This window comes from Carlito syrichta, unplaced genomic scaffold (genome assembly GCF_000164805.1).
Source record: "Carlito syrichta isolate Samal-C Ts95f unplaced genomic scaffold, Tarsius_syrichta-2.0.1 Scaffold305661, whole genome shotgun sequence".
Lineage (NCBI taxonomy): Eukaryota > Metazoa > Chordata > Mammalia > Primates > Tarsiidae > Carlito > Carlito syrichta.
Window position 1 is genome coordinate 2,164,501 of NW_007249757.1, and position 20,194 is coordinate 2,184,694.

At 42.3% G+C, this 20,194-nt stretch overlaps 1 protein-coding gene across 2 annotated transcripts in view; it reads left to right on the forward strand.

Moving 5' to 3' along the window:
• The window catches only part of AUTS2 (AUTS2, activator of transcription and developmental regulator), a 1,208,871-nt gene that overhangs the window by 1,176,502 nt on the left and 12,175 nt on the right, over window positions 1–20,194 (forward strand). Inside the window, exons 7-14 of one of the 2 annotated variants that reach the window (XM_008062193.2) lie at window positions 1,984–2,455; window positions 4,136–4,389; window positions 5,463–5,683; window positions 7,965–8,009; window positions 11,119–11,214; window positions 13,511–13,582; window positions 14,835–14,864; window positions 16,615–16,686. In XM_008062193.2, the coding sequence (XP_008060384.1) occupies window positions 1,984–2,455; window positions 4,136–4,389; window positions 5,463–5,683; window positions 7,965–8,009; window positions 11,119–11,214; window positions 13,511–13,582; window positions 14,835–14,864; window positions 16,615–16,686 (1,262 nt within the window). The remainder of the gene's footprint in view (window positions 1–1,983; window positions 2,456–4,135; window positions 4,390–5,462; window positions 5,684–7,964; window positions 8,010–11,118; window positions 11,215–13,510; window positions 13,583–14,834; window positions 14,865–16,614; window positions 16,687–20,194) is intronic. The other variant, XM_021714538.1, reaches the window with a different exon arrangement.

Consider the following 20,194-nt stretch of genomic DNA (forward strand, 5'->3'; position numbering starts at 1 on the left):
CCTTCCTTCCTGATCTAGGAACCCATCATCTGTCTGTATAGAGTCTATCCACTTCAAAGAGCTTGATGTTCAATTTCAGCTCTGAAGTTAGAAACTAAGGTTTGGGGAACCCATAAAAGTTCAGCTTTTATCATAAGCAGAAATCTTCCCAGAAAGGTTTTTTTAGACAACCCTGTACAGAAATATGTATGAGTGGGGTGTCAGAAGTCTAGAGCTACTTTTCATGAGAGCCTTACCAGATGTTTTGTCTTTTCATACCTTTCTTTTCATTGTGCTAGTGTTATTGTTTCAGGCTGGTCTGAGACTTAAGATAGCCAAGTTCATGTTAGCCAAAAATGTGCTTTGTTTATATACTCAAGGTTTGTTTCTGCTTTTGTGCATGTTCCTGGTTTGATCTGTTTTACCAAATGAACACTGAAAATAATGGATTGCTTTGATGTAGATTCCAGGGAAAAGAAATGACAGACTTGCGTGCATACACAAGAGGACATCAACAGAAATATAAGCCAGGCACAGTGGCGTGTGCTTGTAGTCCCAGCTCCGCAGGAGGCTGAGGCAGGAGGATCACTTGAATCCAGAAGTCCAGAACTGTAGTGCCCTATGATCTCACCTGTGGATAGCCACCTGCACTCCACCCTGGGCAACATAGCAAGACCCTGTCTCTAAAACAGAAAACCAGAAATATATAGAACCCGTGAGAATACCGTATGTTTTTCACAGTTGATACAGTGGGATAAGAAAAGAAAGTTCATGCCCAGAGTAGTTAACTTAAGAATGCCTGAAAAACACTGTCAAAGAATATTGTAATCTGTTCTCTTTCTATTTCTAAACTGTGTTGTAATAAAAGGATGTATTTTTTTAGCACAAAAATGTGGGAAAGGTAATTTTCCCCTTGTTGTCTTCAAAAGTACTTTTAAATGGGGGTCATTCTTTTATATTTAATGCCATATAGGTCTTTCATTATTCACACAAAAATATGGGAAAGGTAATTTTCCCCTTGTTGTCTTCAAAAGTACTTTTAAATGGGGTCATTCTTTTATATTTAATGCCATATTGGTCTTTCATTATTCTGCTTGAAAATTTTATGGAATTTTGCTTGGGGGTAATTAAATAAGCCATTATACTTGACCTGGCACTTAGGTCTTTTGACCTTTGGAGGGGAAGCATATCTTTTAAATTTAAACATGGCCATCTATTTTCTATACTTTTTCCATTATTGTGGGATTTTACTTAAATTTGATATTCAGGCTTAGTTTCCCCATCCAGCATCTATACCCTTTGACCTCAATTGGGTGGGGACCCCCATGTGGTCCAAGGGAAATACCTTAAAAGGTCTAGCAGGTGTAGTTCACAGTAAACTTGATTTCAATTTGTATTTGTACCTTTGAGCACAGATGTTGCTGAGATCTCTTGGTGAGCATTAGGAGGCCTGCCTTTTAATACTTGATAAACAAAAAATTATCTATAAATGTCAAGTGTCGAAATGGAAAGAGGGGAGGAAGAAAAAACATCTGTGTATGGTTAAATAACATTTGCTTCATTTGCTATTGAAAACACTTCACTTTTGTATATTCAAGAACTGTATCTGTTTTAAAAGGGAAAATCAACTTGTCGGCTATTGTTCCTGAATTATGCACCATAAAAGACTGTTGATTAAGGAAAACATTCATTTTCAGAGAGTTGCCTAGGCTGCAGTCTTGATTCCAGCCTCCTCTGGCCAGTCGGCCTCTCTCCCTCTTCCCTAGCTTCCAGGGGCATTGCTGCCCGAGGGGCAGAGACCGCTGGGCATCTTTCCCCATCTCCTGCTGACCCTATTCACGGTGTGCCTGTATCCACTCTTGGTGAAGACTGGACTGCAGCCAAGACGATTGACACCAGGTTGTGTTGTAGGGACTGTGTGACATAGCCTTGCAGTTTGCTCTCTTCCTTACCCCACACTCACATGTCATTGCCTGTGGTTTTGTCTTTGCTCTCCCCATGCAGATCCGGAGTTAGGTGTTGGCACGCTACCCGAACATGACAGCCAGGATGCAGGGCCGATTGTCCCCAAGATATCGGGTCTAGAGAGAAGCCAGGAGAAGAGCCAGGACTGTTGCAAAGAGCCGATCTTTGAGCCTGTGGTGCTTAAAGACCCCTGCCCTCAGGTTGCACAGCCGATACCCCAGCCCCAGGCCGAGCCCCAACTCCAAGCTCCTTCTCCGAACCTTGATTTGGTGCAGCGCATAGAGGCCCTGCCTCAGCCCCCACCTCCGAGTACACAGCTGCCACAGGGCCCCCCAGAGGCCCAGCTTCAGCCTGCCCCACAGCCTCAGGTGCAGAGGCCACCCAGGCCACAGTCCCCCAACCAGCTGCTCCATCAGAACCTCCCACCTGTGCAGGCCCACCCCTCATCTCAGAGCCTCTCCCAGCCATTGTCAGCCTACAACAGCAGTAGCTTAAGCCTCAACAGTTTAAGGTGAGCCAGACTGCTCTTTTACCCTGCTTCTCCATCCTCTTTCGGGACAGGCAGGTGGTGGTGGGTAAGGGACTCCTAAAAGACTGAGTGGCCTTGTTGAAACGTCATTTTTGCTGAGGCTGGAGACAGGAAAACGGGCTGGTGGGTGCAAATCCATCTCATGGGAAAAAGCAGGTTGGGCTGAGTAGTGAGGACGTGATGAAGAACTAAAATATCAGGCCGGGCTCAGTGGCTCAACCTGTAATCCCAGCACTCTGGGAGGCTGAGGTGAGTGGATTGCCTGAGCCCGCGGGTTCGAGACCCGCCTGGGCAACTTGGCGAGACCTCATCTCTACAACAAATCAAAAAAATTAGCTGGGCGTGGTAGCGCGCGCCTGTAGTTCCAGCTACTTGGAAGGCTGAGGCGGAAGGATCGCCAGAGCCCAGCAGGTCGAGGCTGCGGTGGCCAGGAGCAGCCACTGCACTCCAGTCTGGGCGACAGAGTGAGACTCCAACTCAAAAAAAGAACTAAAATATCTACAGGGATTCCCGAGAGAGTGAAGGCGGGAAGGAGAGGGATGCTGAAGAAACAGAGTTGAAGGTGCTGGGCTAGGAAGCCCTATCATCAGCCAGAGGCAGGGAATGGAAGCCTGAGATGCATCCGAGATTGCAGGACGTTAAGAGACTCTTAGAAAGGAGGCTCTTTGCCCTGGGAGGAAGTCTGAAAGAAAGCTCCATCTCTCTGCAACTCCAGAGGGGGGAGATTGAGATCCAAGGAGTATTCTGGTTGGAGTTTTACTCTTTGAGATTTACTTTCTCCTATGTGGGTCAGAGAGGTAGAGAAGAAACAAACTGAAATTTCTGCATGGAAATCCATGCTGTCTTCTGTCTTGTTGTTGCCAAGTTACAAAGGAAAGTCTAAAAAGTAGCACAGAGGAAAAAAGCTAAGAAAAGAGAGACAGAAACCTGATGTGTAGGGCCAAGTGGAGTCAACTCTTGGCTGTCCCAGGGGCTACAATTCTACCCACACACATCTCGTGAGGCTTTGTGTCTTTGTTGCTGTTTTCTTTTTGAAAACTCGGTGACTTTGGTGGTTCAAGAGCTTGCTTTTTCAAAACTGTCTAAGAAGAGAAGGAACTGCCTTAGGGAGGTGGGTTTCTTCCCCAAGGGGCCAACTCCATCTTCTGACCACTAGACCAGTTCTGTGGCCTGCAGACCATAAGGTGGTAAGAGAACCCAAGCACCTGATTTCACCTCTTCTTTGTGTTTCTTCATTTCAAAGGTAGCAGACAGACAGGGTGAACTCACCTTCATTTTTATTGCTTCTTGCCAACTGTATTACTTTATAGGAAACGTAGCTGGTGGTGAATGGGAAGGCTGGGAATTTTCTAGGGGTAGAGATGAGAATCTGGCTGCAGAAGAGAGGAGCCTTGAGTTTTAGGCAGAATCGCTGTCTGGACGCTGAGACGTCCTGCAACTGTGGAGCAGCAGCTTCTTCTGCTCTGTCTGCAGTAGTGATGGGAAAGCTTGCGGGAATTGTGCTTTCAGAAAGCTAGTGTGTGTGGGGGCATCTATACAGAGGAAGAGGCAAGAGAGAATGCGTGAATGGCTTTGGGGAAGGAGGTAGGATTTCGTTCAAGAGAATAAATTGCTCACCTTTTTGTGTGTATTTTCTCCTTTGTTCTTTTCTTACTCCGACAGCAGTAGCAGAAGCAGCACTCCAGCGAAGACTCAGCCCGCGCCCCCACACATCTCCCACCACCCCTCCGCCTCCCCGTTCCCCCTCTCCCTGCCCAACCACAGCCCCCTGCACAGCTTCACACCCACCCTCCAGCCCCCTGCACACTCACATCACCCCAATATGTTTGCCCCTCCCACTGCTTTGCCTCCTCCACCACCACTGACATCAGGGAGTCTGCAGGTCCCCGGACACCCGGCCGGGAGCACTTACTCAGGTAGGATGGAGGTGCCTGGGCTGGCTTCCCAGGCATCCCCTGTCCCTTGCTAGTGACCTCACCCACTATCTGTGTGGTCCCTGAATGCACGGTTGTATTTGCTTGCAATTCTCTGCTTCCTTGTAATCGTCCTCAAATCCTGAGGTTCAGCAGAAATACCTGTCAACACCCAGATTAGCCTAGCCCAGTAAGTCAGACACTGCCCAAAGAGAATGGGTTTGTTTTAAGTCAGAAGACTTTTCCAACTAAGTTCACCCACTGGTGCTAAGACACACAGATAAGCATCCCATCATCTGGGCTCCTATGAGAGTGATAAAAACTTTCCTAGGTCCATGGCTTTTTCACCCCAGGATCTTAGATTGTGACCTGGCTTAAGGGTCTCCTTTGTCTTTGGAAGGAGATGATGCACTCTTTGTGGCTATATATCCCAAAATCCTAGGGACAGGCCCATTGTTGAACATTGGGCCCTTTTCTCCTTACCTATATTAATTAGGCCAAATGTCCCCATTTTTGTTCCGGTATAGCCAAGTTGTACCACTGATACAGAGAGCCATAACGCAGTAACTGACGCTTGAAGAGGGCATGAGAGCCCTGCCGTGTGCAAACAGCTGACATTTTATTAGTGTGCCATCACTGTTCTTAAGCACTTAAGTATGCTAAATCCTTTAACCCTCAAAAATTAAACCCACAAGTTAGGCAATATTGTTGTTTCCCTTTTATATATGAAGAAATAGACCCACAGATGGGTTATTTGCCATGCCCAGGGTCACTCAGCTGACAGTGACAGAGCTGGAAATTGAACTCTGGCCATTTGGCTTGGAGTTTTGTCAGCTCACGGCACTGATGAATTGCCTGGCCCTGGAAGCTGAGAGGCCAGCGAGAGAACAGGGAAACCGGGTTGCAACTGGGCCTTGGTCTTCTCTGCTTCGTTGGTTGTCCCCTTTTATCTCAGGCTGATGACCTTGTAACTGTCAGCGACTGTGTCATCAACCCTGTGTCCCTCCACAGGAAGGCACTTGGATGTCCTGTTCTGAAGGAAAAGGTGTCATCATCTCCCTTTTCTTCTTTTCCAGAGCAAGACATCTTGCGCCAGGAACTGAACACACGTTTTTTGGCCTCTCAGAGTGCTGACCGCGGGGCTTCCCTGGGCCCTCCGCCCTACCTGCGGACTGAGTTCCATCAGCACCAGCATCAGCACCAGCACACGCACCAGCACACGCACCAGCACACCTTCACGCCATTCCCCCACGCCATCCCGCCCACCGCCATCATGCCGACGCCAGCACCTCCCATGGTGCGTACCCCAGGCAGAAATGTGAGGATAAGTAGAGCACGACTCTTTTCTTTATGCAGCACGGTGGGCGGGGATGGGCAGCGGGGCCACAGGAGATCGGATGGGGAGTGATGTCCGTTGGCTGGAGAGAAGGGAACGAGTCCCACCTCAAGCAGCTCTCACTGTAGGGTCCTCAAGTAGGAACCTTTTCTAGACAGTTGTATCTGGCCCTGTGGGGGTGAATTTGATTCTAGATGCAAACAGTCACGTCCAGTGTCAGTGGTTAACTTGTTTAAAAGTTTTGTTTTCTTGAGCATCCTAGGGGATTGTCACCAGATGTAAAATGTATCCATGTGTATTTTGCACCAAGTGTTTGCACATACATGCTTATAGAATAATGAGTATAGGAAGAGAGAAGAGAAGAGAAGGGAAGGAAACTTTTCAGTAGGCCTGGACTACAATGGGTATCACCTGTTTGTTCAGATGATTCCCCTAAACTTCGTTGGAAGTGTTATATTTCGTAAGACAGTGCCCTAATCTGATATTTGCTCTGCCAGCAAGTGGTCAGGGATCGATGCTCCCTGCAGGGACAGAACTCTGCCTTGGGGTAAGAGGAACCTCTGGTGTTAAACTCGGCCTTGGTCTTGACAGGGGATTAGCACATGCCCAGAGAACCAGTTAGGATTCTTTAAGTTAATAACTATAGTTCATAGTACTATATTAGAATGCTGTATGTTCTGAGATAGAGTCTTGTCTCTAATAGTGATTATTAGAGTATTTTACTTATTTAATTTTAATATTCAAGGAAATAATTGCTTGTAAGGCAATTAATATAGGCATTATGAGAATAAATCCGAATTCCATGATTTTAAGAGGAGTTCCCATCACCCAACTTTGCTTCCTTTCCTTTCCCCCACATTCATCTTGTTCTACTTAATTTTTTAAAACTATTTTTGAAGTCTGTTTTATAAATTTTACTTCAAGCAATATTAGTGATGAGGTCTTGCAATTAAAAACATTTTTTTACAGCAAGTTCTGTCTCTTTTTTGTGGATGAACTGTACTTCTCAACAATTATATCCTGAAGGGCCTAATATCTTGAAAAAGAGCTTTATGCTGGCCTATGTGAGCTGTTTTACAAATAAGTTAAATGTAACTGAGGGTAATTACAGCATCAGTGTAATGACATTATTTAGAATAATCAATTATTTCGAGGGAAAACTAGTATATTCTTTTTCTGTTAAAAAGAAAGGCTTTAGCTGGGTGTGGTGGCTCACGCCTGTCATCACAACAATTTGCGAGGCTGAGGCAAGAAGATTGCTTAAGTCCAGGAGTTGGAGACCAGCCTAGGCGACATGGCAAGACCTTGTCTCTACAAAAAATCAAAAACAATTAGCCAGGCTGGTGGTACACACCTGTAGTCCCAGCTACTCAGAAAGCTGAGGTGGAAGGATCGCTTGTGCCCAGGAGATCAAGGCTGTGGTGAGCAGTAATTGTGCCCCTGCACTCCACAGCCTGGGCAACAGAATGAGACCCCATCTCAAAAAAAAAGGGGGTGGGGGGCTTTAAGGCCTAATCCAGATTGCTTGGTATTTGCGTGTAATACATTTCAGAAGACAGCCGAATGTACTTTTTTTTTTGAGTTGGAGTCTCACTCGGTCGCCCAGACTGGAGTGCAGTGGCCGCTCCCGGCCACCGCAGCCTCGCCTGCTGGGCTCTGGCGATCCTTCCGCCTCAGCCTTCCGAGTAGCCAGAATTACAGGCGCGCGCTACCACGCCTGGCTAATTTTTTGATTTATTGTAGAGATGAGGTCTCGCCTGCCCAGGCGGGTCTCGAACCTGCGGGCTCAGGCAATCCACTCACCTCAGCCTCCCAAAGGCGCGGGATAACAGGCTAAGCCACCGAGCCTGGCTAAATGTACTTTTTTTATTTTCTTCCAAAGTAAAGATGAAAATGGGGAGAATTCACTGGGTAAATCAGACCAAAATGTTCACTTCTTTCTGATTTATCTGGATAATTGCTTATTTTCTCCAGTTTAGATGTTTGATTTGTGTAAATGTAGAGTAGAAAGAAAGGCATAATAGTACATCCGGGATCCAAATGTACTGTTTTCACTTTGTTTAGCCATTTCTGTTGGTTTCCTGTCAGAGTGACTCAAGAGTTTCGAATGGTTTCAGATACAGTGAAGTATTGAATCTCATGACAGGGTAATGATAGAGAAGCTTGTGTAAAGCTACCTCCACTGAAGCAGTGAACAAAAATGCAGATTAAGTAACTAGCTTTTGCTTTGATCCCTTTACAGTTTGACAAATACCCTACAAAAGTTGACCCATTCTACCGGCACAGTGTGAGTTTGATTACCATGCTACACATTTAATGTAACTGCTTTTCCATTTTTGTGCTCTTGCCACAGATCAGTAAATGACTAGCAGCCTTCCTTAATCATCCTTGCAAGAGTTCCCATTGCTCCTTGTCACTTTGGATGCTTGCTTTTGTGGCATTTTGCTTTTGGTAAAGATGCAGTATCATCTTCTGAATCAAAAGATCATAAGCACTTCAAAGACTTTAAAGCAAAGTCAAACTTCCCTGGAAGTCGGGCATCTGTCCTGCAGAGGGGAGTGTCTGCAGTTGAGTCATAGTTTCAGGAGAGTCTGAAATCACAGGATTTCAGTCCGCAACTGAAAAACCATTAGCAATGAATTCCTGGAATTCACCTTGAATTATTTCCTCTAAATAAAAAGTTCTTTATCATTTTGACTCTTAGCTCTTCACAACATAGCTTTGCATTTGCTCTAGACTAGAGCACCATCTTCCACATGGCTGGTATTGTTCTCTGGAGCTTATTACAATTGAAAATGAAAATATCGTTTCATTAAAAGAAACTTAAGATTGAAATGAGTGCTGTTTTTCTCTTTAAACTCATTCTTCTTTATTTAAAAAATACTTGTTTTGTGCAATTTTAAGAGAACATTCTGGAACTTAAATTGGTACCAACCTAGGTTATATGTTCAGATACTTGTAAGACAAGAGCTTTTTATACAAAGACCTTGCATATATTCATGATATTTTGATTATGGGGTGAATACTGCATCATTTTTATCTGAAATTTTGCAAGTTTCTATGCTCAAGGGTTTATTTCTTTTTTTTTTTTTTTTTAATTAAGCCAGAATAAAAGGAAGGTTAATAATTGCTTGTAGCCATGTTGATTCACAATACTCAACTTTGATTTTTGGATAGTGTTATAGTTTGAATAGATACTTTAATAGATCAGCAAAAACTGAATTCATTCATACTTTGAACTAGATAATTAGACACTATATTAATCAAGTGTATATGAGAAGTCAAGACTAGAAGATATTAGAAGTCAATTAAGAATTATTTACTCTAGAGGCATTCAGAAATTACATGAGAAAGTCTTCTTCAAAAAGAATTTAGAAATGTGTATTTGAGTGGCAAACCCTGCCCCCCACCCAGCATGATCACCCTGTTCTGCTCAGGACTGTGATACAAAAACATTTTTTAAGTGGACACACAAAATTGAGTAGACCTATGGGCCTTCTCTGTCCCACGAATGGTACCATTCTGCCCTTAGTCCATATTTTGCTCATTTAAATTAAGGACCAGCTAACAAGAATTGTTATAGAAAGTTTAGTGTGCTCAACAAGCAGCTCACATTTAATTCCTAGGACCAAACGCAGTACCTTTTTATATGCATATTATACAGAATGTCCTAGGTTTAAGATGGAGAATGTGCCTAGAGGCCTGAATTTTGGGAAGGTTTGTTTTATTAGATGCTTCAGGTTTTTGGTCAAGGGGGGAATAGTCCTCTGTATTTTGTGTTCTAAGAAGTCAACAATAGAAAAAAGTAAAAAGAAAGTGGTAAGAACATCCAATTTTTTATTGTAAACAGTAAAGGAAAAATGCCCACCTGGAGGCAGAGTAATAGAAATTTGAGTTTGTTTTAGTGTGGCATGTATTTAATTACTCTGCTTTATACAGTGTACTGTGGGAGAGTTATTTTGTATTATTAGTTATAGTGGATAATATATGAAGTACTTAGTCTCCCCTGCTTTGGGGATTAGGACATTATAAGGGGAATTAAGATGCAATGCACTCAAGTATCTAAAACACAATTTTAGACTTAAAAGTAGTTTCAAATGAGGGCACTTGGCTCGCAATCACTGTTTAAGTGGATTTAGTTCAATATCAATTAGTCTGGAAAACTTTGCTACATCATTGAAGGGAGCAAAATGAAATAAAGACCAACAGAAAAAGTACGTGTTCTGAAAACAGACAGGATTGTGAAATGTGAATTTCAGTCATTACTAAAATAGCTAACATAAATGCATTATTAAGAAAAACTTCAATTATTATTGTATTTTTTACCTATTACACAACCATGAGGGTGGGGCATTACTTAAATATTCATATGGTAGTCTGGTCAAAGTCATTGGAACAGAGCAATAGAATCTCAGAAAGATTAAATTTTTAGAGAAAGTTGCATTTGCATTGTCTTCAGTATTACTGTATATTTCTTTCCTCAGTTGTGTCCTTTATGAGCTTCTGATTCAAGAAAAATCATATTCTTTATTCAGAATAATTCTTCTCCCATCATCTAGTGAATCCCATGGCAAGGGCTTGGCTTGCGTAGTCTTCAGTGAACTTGTTCGTTAAATAGCGGACATCATTCAGAACTGGCCCCAGGAATTTGGGCTTCATGTGTTAATACAGAAGTACTTTGAGTACCTGAAACTCTGAAAGCAAGAGCAACTTAAATCTAGATAGTGATAATCTCAGACTTGGGTTATTTCCATGCCTCTGTAATCTAAAGTATACACTGAGTCATTTTACCCTTCCACAAATATTTGTCATTATTTTAGATGAGAGAATTAAATTATCCTATGGAACTGCCACTTCTAGAACAATCTAATGAAGCAAGGATCGTGAATATGTTCTCATTGCCTCAAACTATTAAAAATCTAAAAGTACTAATTGAATTTTAATGGTATAAAATCCTGGCACTCATAAAGACTCGCTTCTTTTTCTTCCTTTTTTTTTTTTTTTTTTCTTCTGTTTTTTTTCCCTAATTAACTTGTAATTTTCTGGGCATCTTATTTAGCTCAGCATCCCTCCTGTTTTTGAAATGCATTAAAATCTGCAGCTATTTAGGACTTCTATCCGATTTAACAATTAATAATTAGAAAAGCTCTCTTTCTAATGATGCCCTCATCTGGGACATCATTTGTTGGCTGATTGATTCTGAACTACTTTTAACTTTTTAAGTTAAACATTCATGGCACATCTGTGTGATCATTTCATCATGGCTTCTTGACTAATAGCATCAAACTGAGATTACTTGGCTTGCTAATGTTGATGTCTTTCTATGGGAAGGGAATTGGAATATATCACTTGCCTCCTACTAAAGCCTTGTTTTCCCTCTCCATCTTTGGCCACAGCTCTTCCATTCCTATCCTCCTGCAGTGTCGGGCATCCCCCCTATGATTCCACCCACTGGCCCTTTTGGTTCACTACAAGGAGCATTTCAGCCGAAGGTAAGACCCTTACAGTGAGAACACACAGACATGCATATCAGTGGAGCCCCACTAGACGTGAAGGTGGCTTCTGCATCCATCCTCTTGCTGGTCAGTGACTGATTTGTCAGATGCTAAGTCATCTTGGGGGCTAGAGTGAAACCATTTTTTCTAGTCCACCTAGTTTTCACCCTCGGCAAAAATTTAATTTTCAGTCTGTACTATCCATGTAATCTCAGTGAAGCTAAGATTTCCTTTGCTCTTTAAAATATGCAGAATAAATGCTTTTTTTTTTTTACTACCAGTATTGTGGATATGAGCTTCTGGTCAGGAATTCTATGAAATGTCAGGCATATGTGCACGAAGTTGTCCTTGAGGAATACTAAAATTAAAGCTGAGTATTGATTTTAGTAGATAGGGGATAAAGGTTCTGAAACGAGAATGGCATCCTGTTGTGTGCGTCATGGGACGATTCATGCCCCCTCATTTCCCTCACAGCCCTGTCTGTCTGCAGACAGGGTCTGCCTGCAGGTGGAGGCAGCCGCCTGTCTTTTTAAAGGTCGCCTATTCTCCCTCTCTGACCTCTCAGTCTTCCGACCCTTCGTCGCGGTCACACTGGCCAAGGTCAAGACTTCGTCATCAGTTACTGACCTTCTAGTGTGAAGTTAACCTTTTACCCTTTCTAATCACTGAATTCTGTTCTACCTAGTCAGTGGTATGCTGTTAACTTTGGCTATAGTTATTTCTGAAGGTCAATGTGGACGAGGAACTCTCAGATTTTTTAAATCTACAGTCTCTCTTACACAAAAAAGGGGAAAATGTACTTTCATGTTAGTAACCATTATCAGATTTTAAAGGAAGATATGGTGCTATGTGTGATTTTGGTTTTCTTTTCTTTTCCCATCATATTTCTAAGGTGAAACTCCAGTTTGGGGCCAGAGTCTTTCAAGATGAACACATATGATATGTACAAAGGCATGTTGCCTGAAAACTAGAAACGTGAAGAAATTAAAAGGCATTAGGGGTGGGATGGCCACACCTTCAAAATCATATTTACCTGCATGGCATTTTAGCTTATATGCAAGGTTACATATACACAGGGCTTTTACGATGGCCATGTGAAACACCTCCTATGTGGAGATACAATGATGGTGATTTTTAAACTCCATCCCCCCAATCTGTTCTTTACTACTCCCTCAGACTCTGGCCTGTCCCCTCTAGGTTGCAACAAATCTCTAATGCCTCCCCAAACAGACCGGTAGGTCATTTAATAAATTAGACTATTTCCCTCACTCACAATTATCCAATCACACAGAAAACTACATCTGGGCAAGAAAGTGTCTCTCCTGGTGTTGAAATAGGCCTTTCCAGGCCATCTTACTGATTGAATATGTAGATTGCAGTTCATTAGTGGAGTTCTTCATATGTATGCAAATCAGGCTGTTAACAACTCCAGCTTAATTGTTAGTTGTACTGCAGCTGATTGCTTTTCTTTCTTCCATTCTTTTTTTCCCCTTCTCCTTGAGGGCAAGATTAGTGCCTAAACTTGAGCTCTTTTTCCACACGAGTTAACTTCCTGGTGTGGGGGGATTCACAGAAGTTGTGATGTTATAAATAAAATAACTGGTGGTGTTTTCTGAATCCTTTCTCACTAGCAAGTAGTGACTTTGCCCGATGTAGGCTCTTTATTGTTGTTAATTCGAAGGATAGAAGCCTACAGATAAGGTTAATATTATGAGTGCTATTTAAGAATGGTGGTGGGACTAGGAAAGATGAAGCAGAATTGCTTTAGAAATCATTTAATAGTAGATCTATGTGGTCCCTCAATTCAGCCCTCTTGTCCCATTTTCACCACTGCTAATGAGTAATCTGCTGGTTAAAATGTAGAGCTAGCATAATGTCTATATAAGATACTTTTAGTTATTCTGATGAGAAGCATCTGATATTGCAAATTATAATAATGTTCATTTAAGCATTTCTTGGCATGTTTGGTGATCAAGCAAAAAGATAAGGACAGTCACTGCTGCGAGTTCATTCAGAAGAGGAATTTCAAGGCATTTGTGGCTTCTCTGTTTGGTCCTGTGCTTTTTATTGCAGTAAGATGTTCTGCTAGAGAGAGCAAGCTCTGGTCAGGGTCCCTCCCTTGGGAAAACAGGGAGCAGGTCCTCACAAAGAACATGTATGGTCACCGAGAAAAATGAATCTTGTATTTCAGAATGAAACGAAGTTTGACATCTATAATTTAGAAGGAAGGAAAGATCTTGCTTTTGTGTCACATGTTTTGTGCTTCCTAAGCTGTGGTCTAATTAATTTGTAGACATCCAACCCTATTGATGTTGCTGCTCGGCCTGGGACAGTCCCACACACTTTACTCCAAAAGGACCCGAGGGTACGTGCAAAGTCAGGCTTGGTCTCAGGTAACACCAGGGTGTGTTGCACAGACAGCCAACCCAGTGCTCGCACCATCATTAGCTCCTTTGAGGGAACTGCTGTTTCGGCTGTTCGAGTTTGTGGAAGAAAGTGCCAGTTACTCTTAGAATCCAGTCTCTCCTGCTCTGCTGTGGGTATATGACACATAGGACAGACTTGCCAATGGGAAAAAAAGAGGAATGGGCTTGTGGTCTGAGCCCAAAAATTGGACATTGTTTAGCTTGTACAGTTTTTCTTGACCAACATTCTCTGCCTGTATCTCCTTAAATTTTTCTCACACAAATGAAATAGCTGTAGAAAGTTTTGAATGGAAAAGCACTAAGTGCTTTTCTTCCTGGAAGTCAGGCTACACATCCCCTACTTGCCTGGGGTCAGGAAGTTACTGTACCACACAGCTCTCTGGCCTCTATTTTTAATGTGCTAGTGATCCTTTTATGCTCTAAAGCAAAATAAAATATCCATTATGCATTGGTTATGTTATTTACTTATAATTTATACCACTACGTGCTTGTAAAAAAAAGAATTTGAAGTTATACCTTAGATATAGCCTTGTCTCATTGATTATTATTTATATTAATCTTTATAGTAAATATGAAAAAATAATTATCTTTTATAATATTGTCTTTTTCCCTGGGTCAGGGCGGTCAGAAATTGATAACCAGAGTTAGGCCGAAGTTTAAAATGACTCAACTATGTATTTTATGATGTGCAGTGAACTTCTTGAAATCGTCTGATACCCATAAGTAATGTACAGTCATCAAAGTAAGAATATTGGTAAAAACAGCCTAATTCTACTGTATTCCTGGAAAGAAGAACTCTCCCCAGATACCCATTAAGTGTCCACCCTTAAAAGCCTATGGTCTGGTGGCCATTCTCCCTTAGACCTATCTGGTGTGTGGCTTGCAGTTCATGACAGTGAAACTCTGATGTGTAATCTGAGCACACCACATTGCCAGAGGGCACACTGCTATTGATTAAACTTGTGCAGGGGCTTGTCAGCCTACATGTACCCAGGCTTGTGACATGGGGGAGGGGACACTTGGCACTTTTGATAGTGTGAAAATGGGTTAATTATTCTCTAAAAGGGCTTCATTTAAAAGTAAAATTCTAACATTTTAATTTCCCCTCCTAATGAAGCACTACAAATTTGTTAATTAGAGCAATTGTTTGAGTGACAGGCGTGTAACCAAGTTGTCATTTTCTCTTCACAGTTGACAGATCCTTTCAGACCTATGTTAAGGGTAAGAAAGCTTCTTCTAGAACTGTTTTGCAACCTCTATTTGACTCCCTGTGGGTTAAAAATACAAGTCTATTACAAGGAAATAAGCCATAGACATGTTGGAGTAAAATGTCAGAATGATGTGATTGGGTTTTTTAGGTAGTGTTATTGGAAATGGCCTAAATTGTCTTGCTTTGAGTGTTGGAGGAAACCAGGCCATTGCTTTTTTGTCTGTATAACAGATAAAGTTCTGCCAAGTCAGATACTCTTGTTAGCAGTTCTGGTAAAAGGTTTGACTAGTTGGAACTTAAGGGGAAAGACTTCAACTATAGGCTGAAATTGGTCTCTCTTGTACTTAGAAAATGCATATTTAAATCTATTTATTTTACCTGGTGACTCCCTCATTCTGCACTAAGTGATGTTGCCTTGTCATAGCCATTCAACCTCTTTCCTAGGTGCAGGAAAGGGATACTATAAACATTGGCTCGTTAACATCGTACTTAAGGCAAATTGTTCTAGAGGTCTAGAGAGAGGCCAGCAGATGACCTCTGAATAGAGAATGCTGACTTACCTGGTGGGGGCAGGGAAAGGCAGGGATGACAGTTAGGTGGATGGAAGATGGATAGACAGTGGATTTCCTGCTATACTCATTTCTGATGCATATAATCAGATAATTTGATTTTTTCAAGGGGAGAAAGGATTGTGTCATCACTTAGGTGAGGAAGGATATTAAATAACCCATAATTTTATTACAAAAGAAGAGAACTAACTCCAGGCTTGCATTTAAGTATGTATTTCAGAAATAACACCATGCTGCAGAAACCAGAAGTGTCTGGTCCTTCACCGATATAGAAAGGGGCTCTGTTTTCTTCTCACGTCCATCCAGTAGTTTCTGAGCACACACGCTGAGCTTACTTAGTGGGAATGAAATAGGAAGAGGTGGTCCCTGCCTTCTGGCTGGTAGAAGAGAATACACTTGCAGTTACTCAACTCCTTATAACTCCTTTTCGTGAAATAATTTGAGAGATGTGGAATGATATATACTCCGAGAGGGTAGAGGGGGGACTTGGTATCTGCAGAGGCCTAGAGAGTAAAAGGAATTAGTTCTTATCTTTATTTCTTTTCTTTTCTTCTTTTTTTGTTTTGTTTTGTTTTGTTTTTTTAATCTTAGAAATGATTAGTGCCCACCAACATAAATGGATAGTTGACACTTAAAGCATTTGTGGTAACTAGGCTTAAATAAAAATGTGGTGAATTTTCTTTGTACCACTTTGCAGGTTAAAAAAAACAATAACAACAATCTTGGGGGAGGTTAGGACAGGTTCTGTATCCTCTCTTGTTTTGATTTGATTCACAGACATTCACTAAATTAGCTCTTCTGAACAGCTGATTTGCATTATAGCATGGCAGCGATTGCTAAGTAGGGCTTCCTACTCTATCAGGTCTGCCAGCTGGCACCAGAAAAGAAAGAGGGAAGTAACACAAAGTGGGATTCAGGCTTTTACCATCTTGTCCTTGGTAACCGGGGAGGTCCTTGTCAAGTGTGGTTTTCTGAGTATAAGCCCACGTGGGAAGAGAGGGAACACTGACTGTGATTCCCTTATGACTGGGCACTGGAGAGCTGCTGATGGAAGGCACTTGGAGAGTACAAAGCACTCTTGTTTCATGAAAAAGGCCTCTGCAGCCAAAATCTGTTGAAAGCTTTGGGGAAATTGAAGGTGGTTTTCTCTGAAATGTCTTCCTTCTAACCATGTTGCTCTTTCTTGTTCCAGAAACCAGGGAAGTGGTGTGCTATGCATGTTCACATCGCCTGGCAGATTTACCATCACCAACAGAAAGTCAAGGTCAGTCTGACCTTCCTGGTTTGGGAAGGATGAGGGCAGGGCACGTGGGTGTGTGATCTGCTTTGGAGAACTAAAAAGAGGCATTTAGAACAGATTCTAAAAGCCCCATAGTCTGGAAGGAGCAAGTCCCTCTTAGAAAAGCTGGAGATCTTAGTGTGTTTTTTTTTTCTTTTTTAAAATTTAAAAGACAGGGCCTTGCTCTGTCATCCAGGCTGGAGCGCGGTGGCCTGATCATAGCTCACTACAACCTCAAACTCCTGGGCCGAAATGATTCTCCCACCTAAGCCTCCCAAGTAGCTGGGATTACAGGCAGGAACCACAGTGCCCAGCTTAGAAATCTTACTATTAATTAAGGAAACCACCAGCAAAATTATGAAACTAAAGCAAACTGATAAAACCCTTGGTATTTTTTTCTCTTTTTATGATTTTGATATCTTTCTGATCCAAAGGGCTTGAATACGGATTAAATGCTAAAAATAAAGGTTTTGGAGATAAAGTTATAGTGACCAAGAATTAGAATATACAAAATACTTTGTATCTGGGAAAAGCAATGAATTTTGTTTGTTTGTTTTGTTAATAAGATTGGTGCATTCTTTTCATTGTGTAGCTTTGGAAAAATGATGGAGTAATTTATGTTCTGTATGAAGATGATGCTACTGAACTTCTTTTAGCAATGCATATTATTAGAAATTACTCCTCTAGAAGTAGTATTTGGTTTGCAGTGACTTTCATTAATCCTGATGACCAGTGCTGGGGGAATAGAATGCTGCCAATGCTTGTCAGAACCACTTTCTGGCTGGTTATCTTCCCTGTCTATAGATGATTTTTCTTTTTTGTTTGTATTTTTAATCATACAGATGAATATATTCCATGCTTTATTAGAGTTTTTATGACACAGTCGGAAGAGATCAAGAACTTTTTTTTTGAAGTCTCACTCTGTCGCCCAGACTGGAGTGCAGTGGCCGCTCCCGGCCACCGCAGCCTCAACCTGCTGGGCTCCAACGATCCTTCTGCCTCAGCCTACCCAGTAGCCGGAATTATAGGCATGCGCTACCATGCCCAGCTGATTTTTTGATTTATTGTAGAGATGAGGTCTCGCTGCCCAGGCGGGTCTCAAACCCGCGGGCTCAGGCAATCCACTCACCTCAGCCTCCCAAAGGCGCAGGATTACAGGCTGAGCCACCGAGCCCGGCTGAGATCAAGAACTTCTACAAGTGACCTGATATAGCATCAGTGCTTGCCTTAGGGAACAAAGTAACTGATAAGTTCCATATTTTGCAGCCTAGGTATTTACAGTCTATGTAACTGTGTCTGGAAAAATGGGGCCAGGGGTGCAAGGGAAGGCAATTCCAATAAACTTTACTTAATCCATTTCTTCATGAACAAGCTTTTAGTCCTAATAGCATTTGGGAGTCATCGTAAGAGTAATACAAGAGGTCAATAAGCCAGGACTGGGAGCAAGTTATCAAAGAGAAATGTTTTTAGAATGAAACAACCCAAGTCCCAGTCAATCAAGAGGTTGAGGCAGGAGGATCTCTTGAGCCCAAGAGTTCAAGTCCAGCATGGGCAACATAGAGCCCCATCTCTAAAAATAAATAAATAATTCATTTATTTGTAAATAATAAATTTAAGAAGCAAACCTCAATAAAATGCCACTAGGATATTTTGCTTTTGTTATCAAATACCTGCTCTTTCTTACACCATCCCATCAGTGAATTTTGTTCCCTTTTATTTTATTGTTAGCTGAAGTTTAATTAGAAACCTTATGGTTTAGGTTAGTTAGAAAATGTGTGTGTTTTGAAGAGCAAACTAGAATTTGATGATTAGTTCAATTCGCTTTTTTTCTGGAAGATGTGGTTAGCAGAACAGTAGATAAAACACATCTTCCTTGTAACTTCTTTGGTTAAAAGCAATGAAGGATGTTGCGTGTGCCACTTTAGCAACTTCTTTTCTATAAAAGTGTCCCTGGTGGCTTAAACTTTCATTATCCCAATTCAATTAGGAAGACCTCTTGAACACGCGATAACTCCGTTCATCTTCCCTTTTCAGCAAACTGTTTGTAATCCCCAAGCTCCATTTTGCTTCATGGACCTAAGTTGTGGTTAATGGAACTGTGCTATGTACCATGCAATATTAGCACTAAATAATTTGGCAACCAAATTAAAGGAGGTACTCAAAAGATTTTTATAGCTTTATATTGAAGTGTAGAAGCTTGGTTTTGAGGCTTGGCTATTACTTTATAGTGGGACTTTCATGATAACATTCCCTATCGCTTTGAGCAGAAGTTGCATCATTCCGTTACTCTGTAACATTCATTTACTCATTCTTTTAGTCACCCGCCCAGTATTTATTGAGAGAGCTTACCACCTGCAGGTTCCTTATTGTGCCAGACTGAGAGCACTCATCCTTCCTGTCATCTAGTTGCTTAGAGTTCTGTAGTGAGGATCAGTGTCTGTGTAAAAAGTGATGAAATTGCTGCGTGCGTTCCCTTAATGGGTGTTGCTTCCAGCTTGAGGTGCACAGGTAGGTTTCATTTTAAATGGAGGTGGTGGAGGTATGGGATTTTATTTTTTATTTTTTATTTTTTTGGTTTTTTTTTTTTTTTTTTTTTGATTTGGAGTCTCACTCTGTCGCCCAGACTGGAGTGCAGTGGCCGCTTCCGGCCACCACAGCCTCAACCTGCTGGGCTCCAGCGATCCTTCCGCCTCAGCCTTCCAAGTAGCCGGAATTACAGGCATGCGCTACCACACCCAGCTGATTTTTTGATTTATTGTAGAGATGAGGTCTTGCTGCCCAGGCGGGTCTCGAACCCGCGGGCTCAGGCAATCCACTCACCTCAGCCTCCCAAAGGCGCTGGATTACAGGCTGAGCCACCGAGCCCGGCAGAGGTATGGGATTTTAAACTTCAGCAGTAAGGGAATGACAGACTTCCCTGTCTCTGACCCTCACACCATGCTCTGTTGATACAGATAACCCCTTATTGACTTTCGCTATCGTACACCAGGGCAAGGATCCCTGAGAACATAAGGGAGATTGAGCAGAGGCAAGAATGGGGCCTAAGGGACTGAAAGGAACACATAAGTCTGAGAGATTGAAGAGGGAGAGTCAGAAGCAGGCTGAGGGCAGTGACCAGAGGAAGACACATGGTCAGTGTCAGGAGACCAGAGGAGAGAGGTAATAGGGAGGGAAGGGCAACTGGGAGCTCCAGATCCAGGACCCCAGGCCATGAGGAGTAGTGCTTGTTTAGGGAGGTGTGAAGTCAATTCAGAGAAGGCTGCCTGGAATCAAATAGGTGGGACAAATTTGAAACCCTGCTGTTGAGAGGACTGTCATCCTAGAGAATGATGCCTAGGGAATGGGATCAAGAGGAAGATCATGAGCCAATTTGTACAGCCTTAGAGGAAGGGGAGCAGAAAGATTAGCTTGGGGTAGATAAACATGAGGAAATAGCGTGATTCCATTGGATGGCAAGGACTTCACACAGGAAGGGGGTCTTGATGGTTTACTG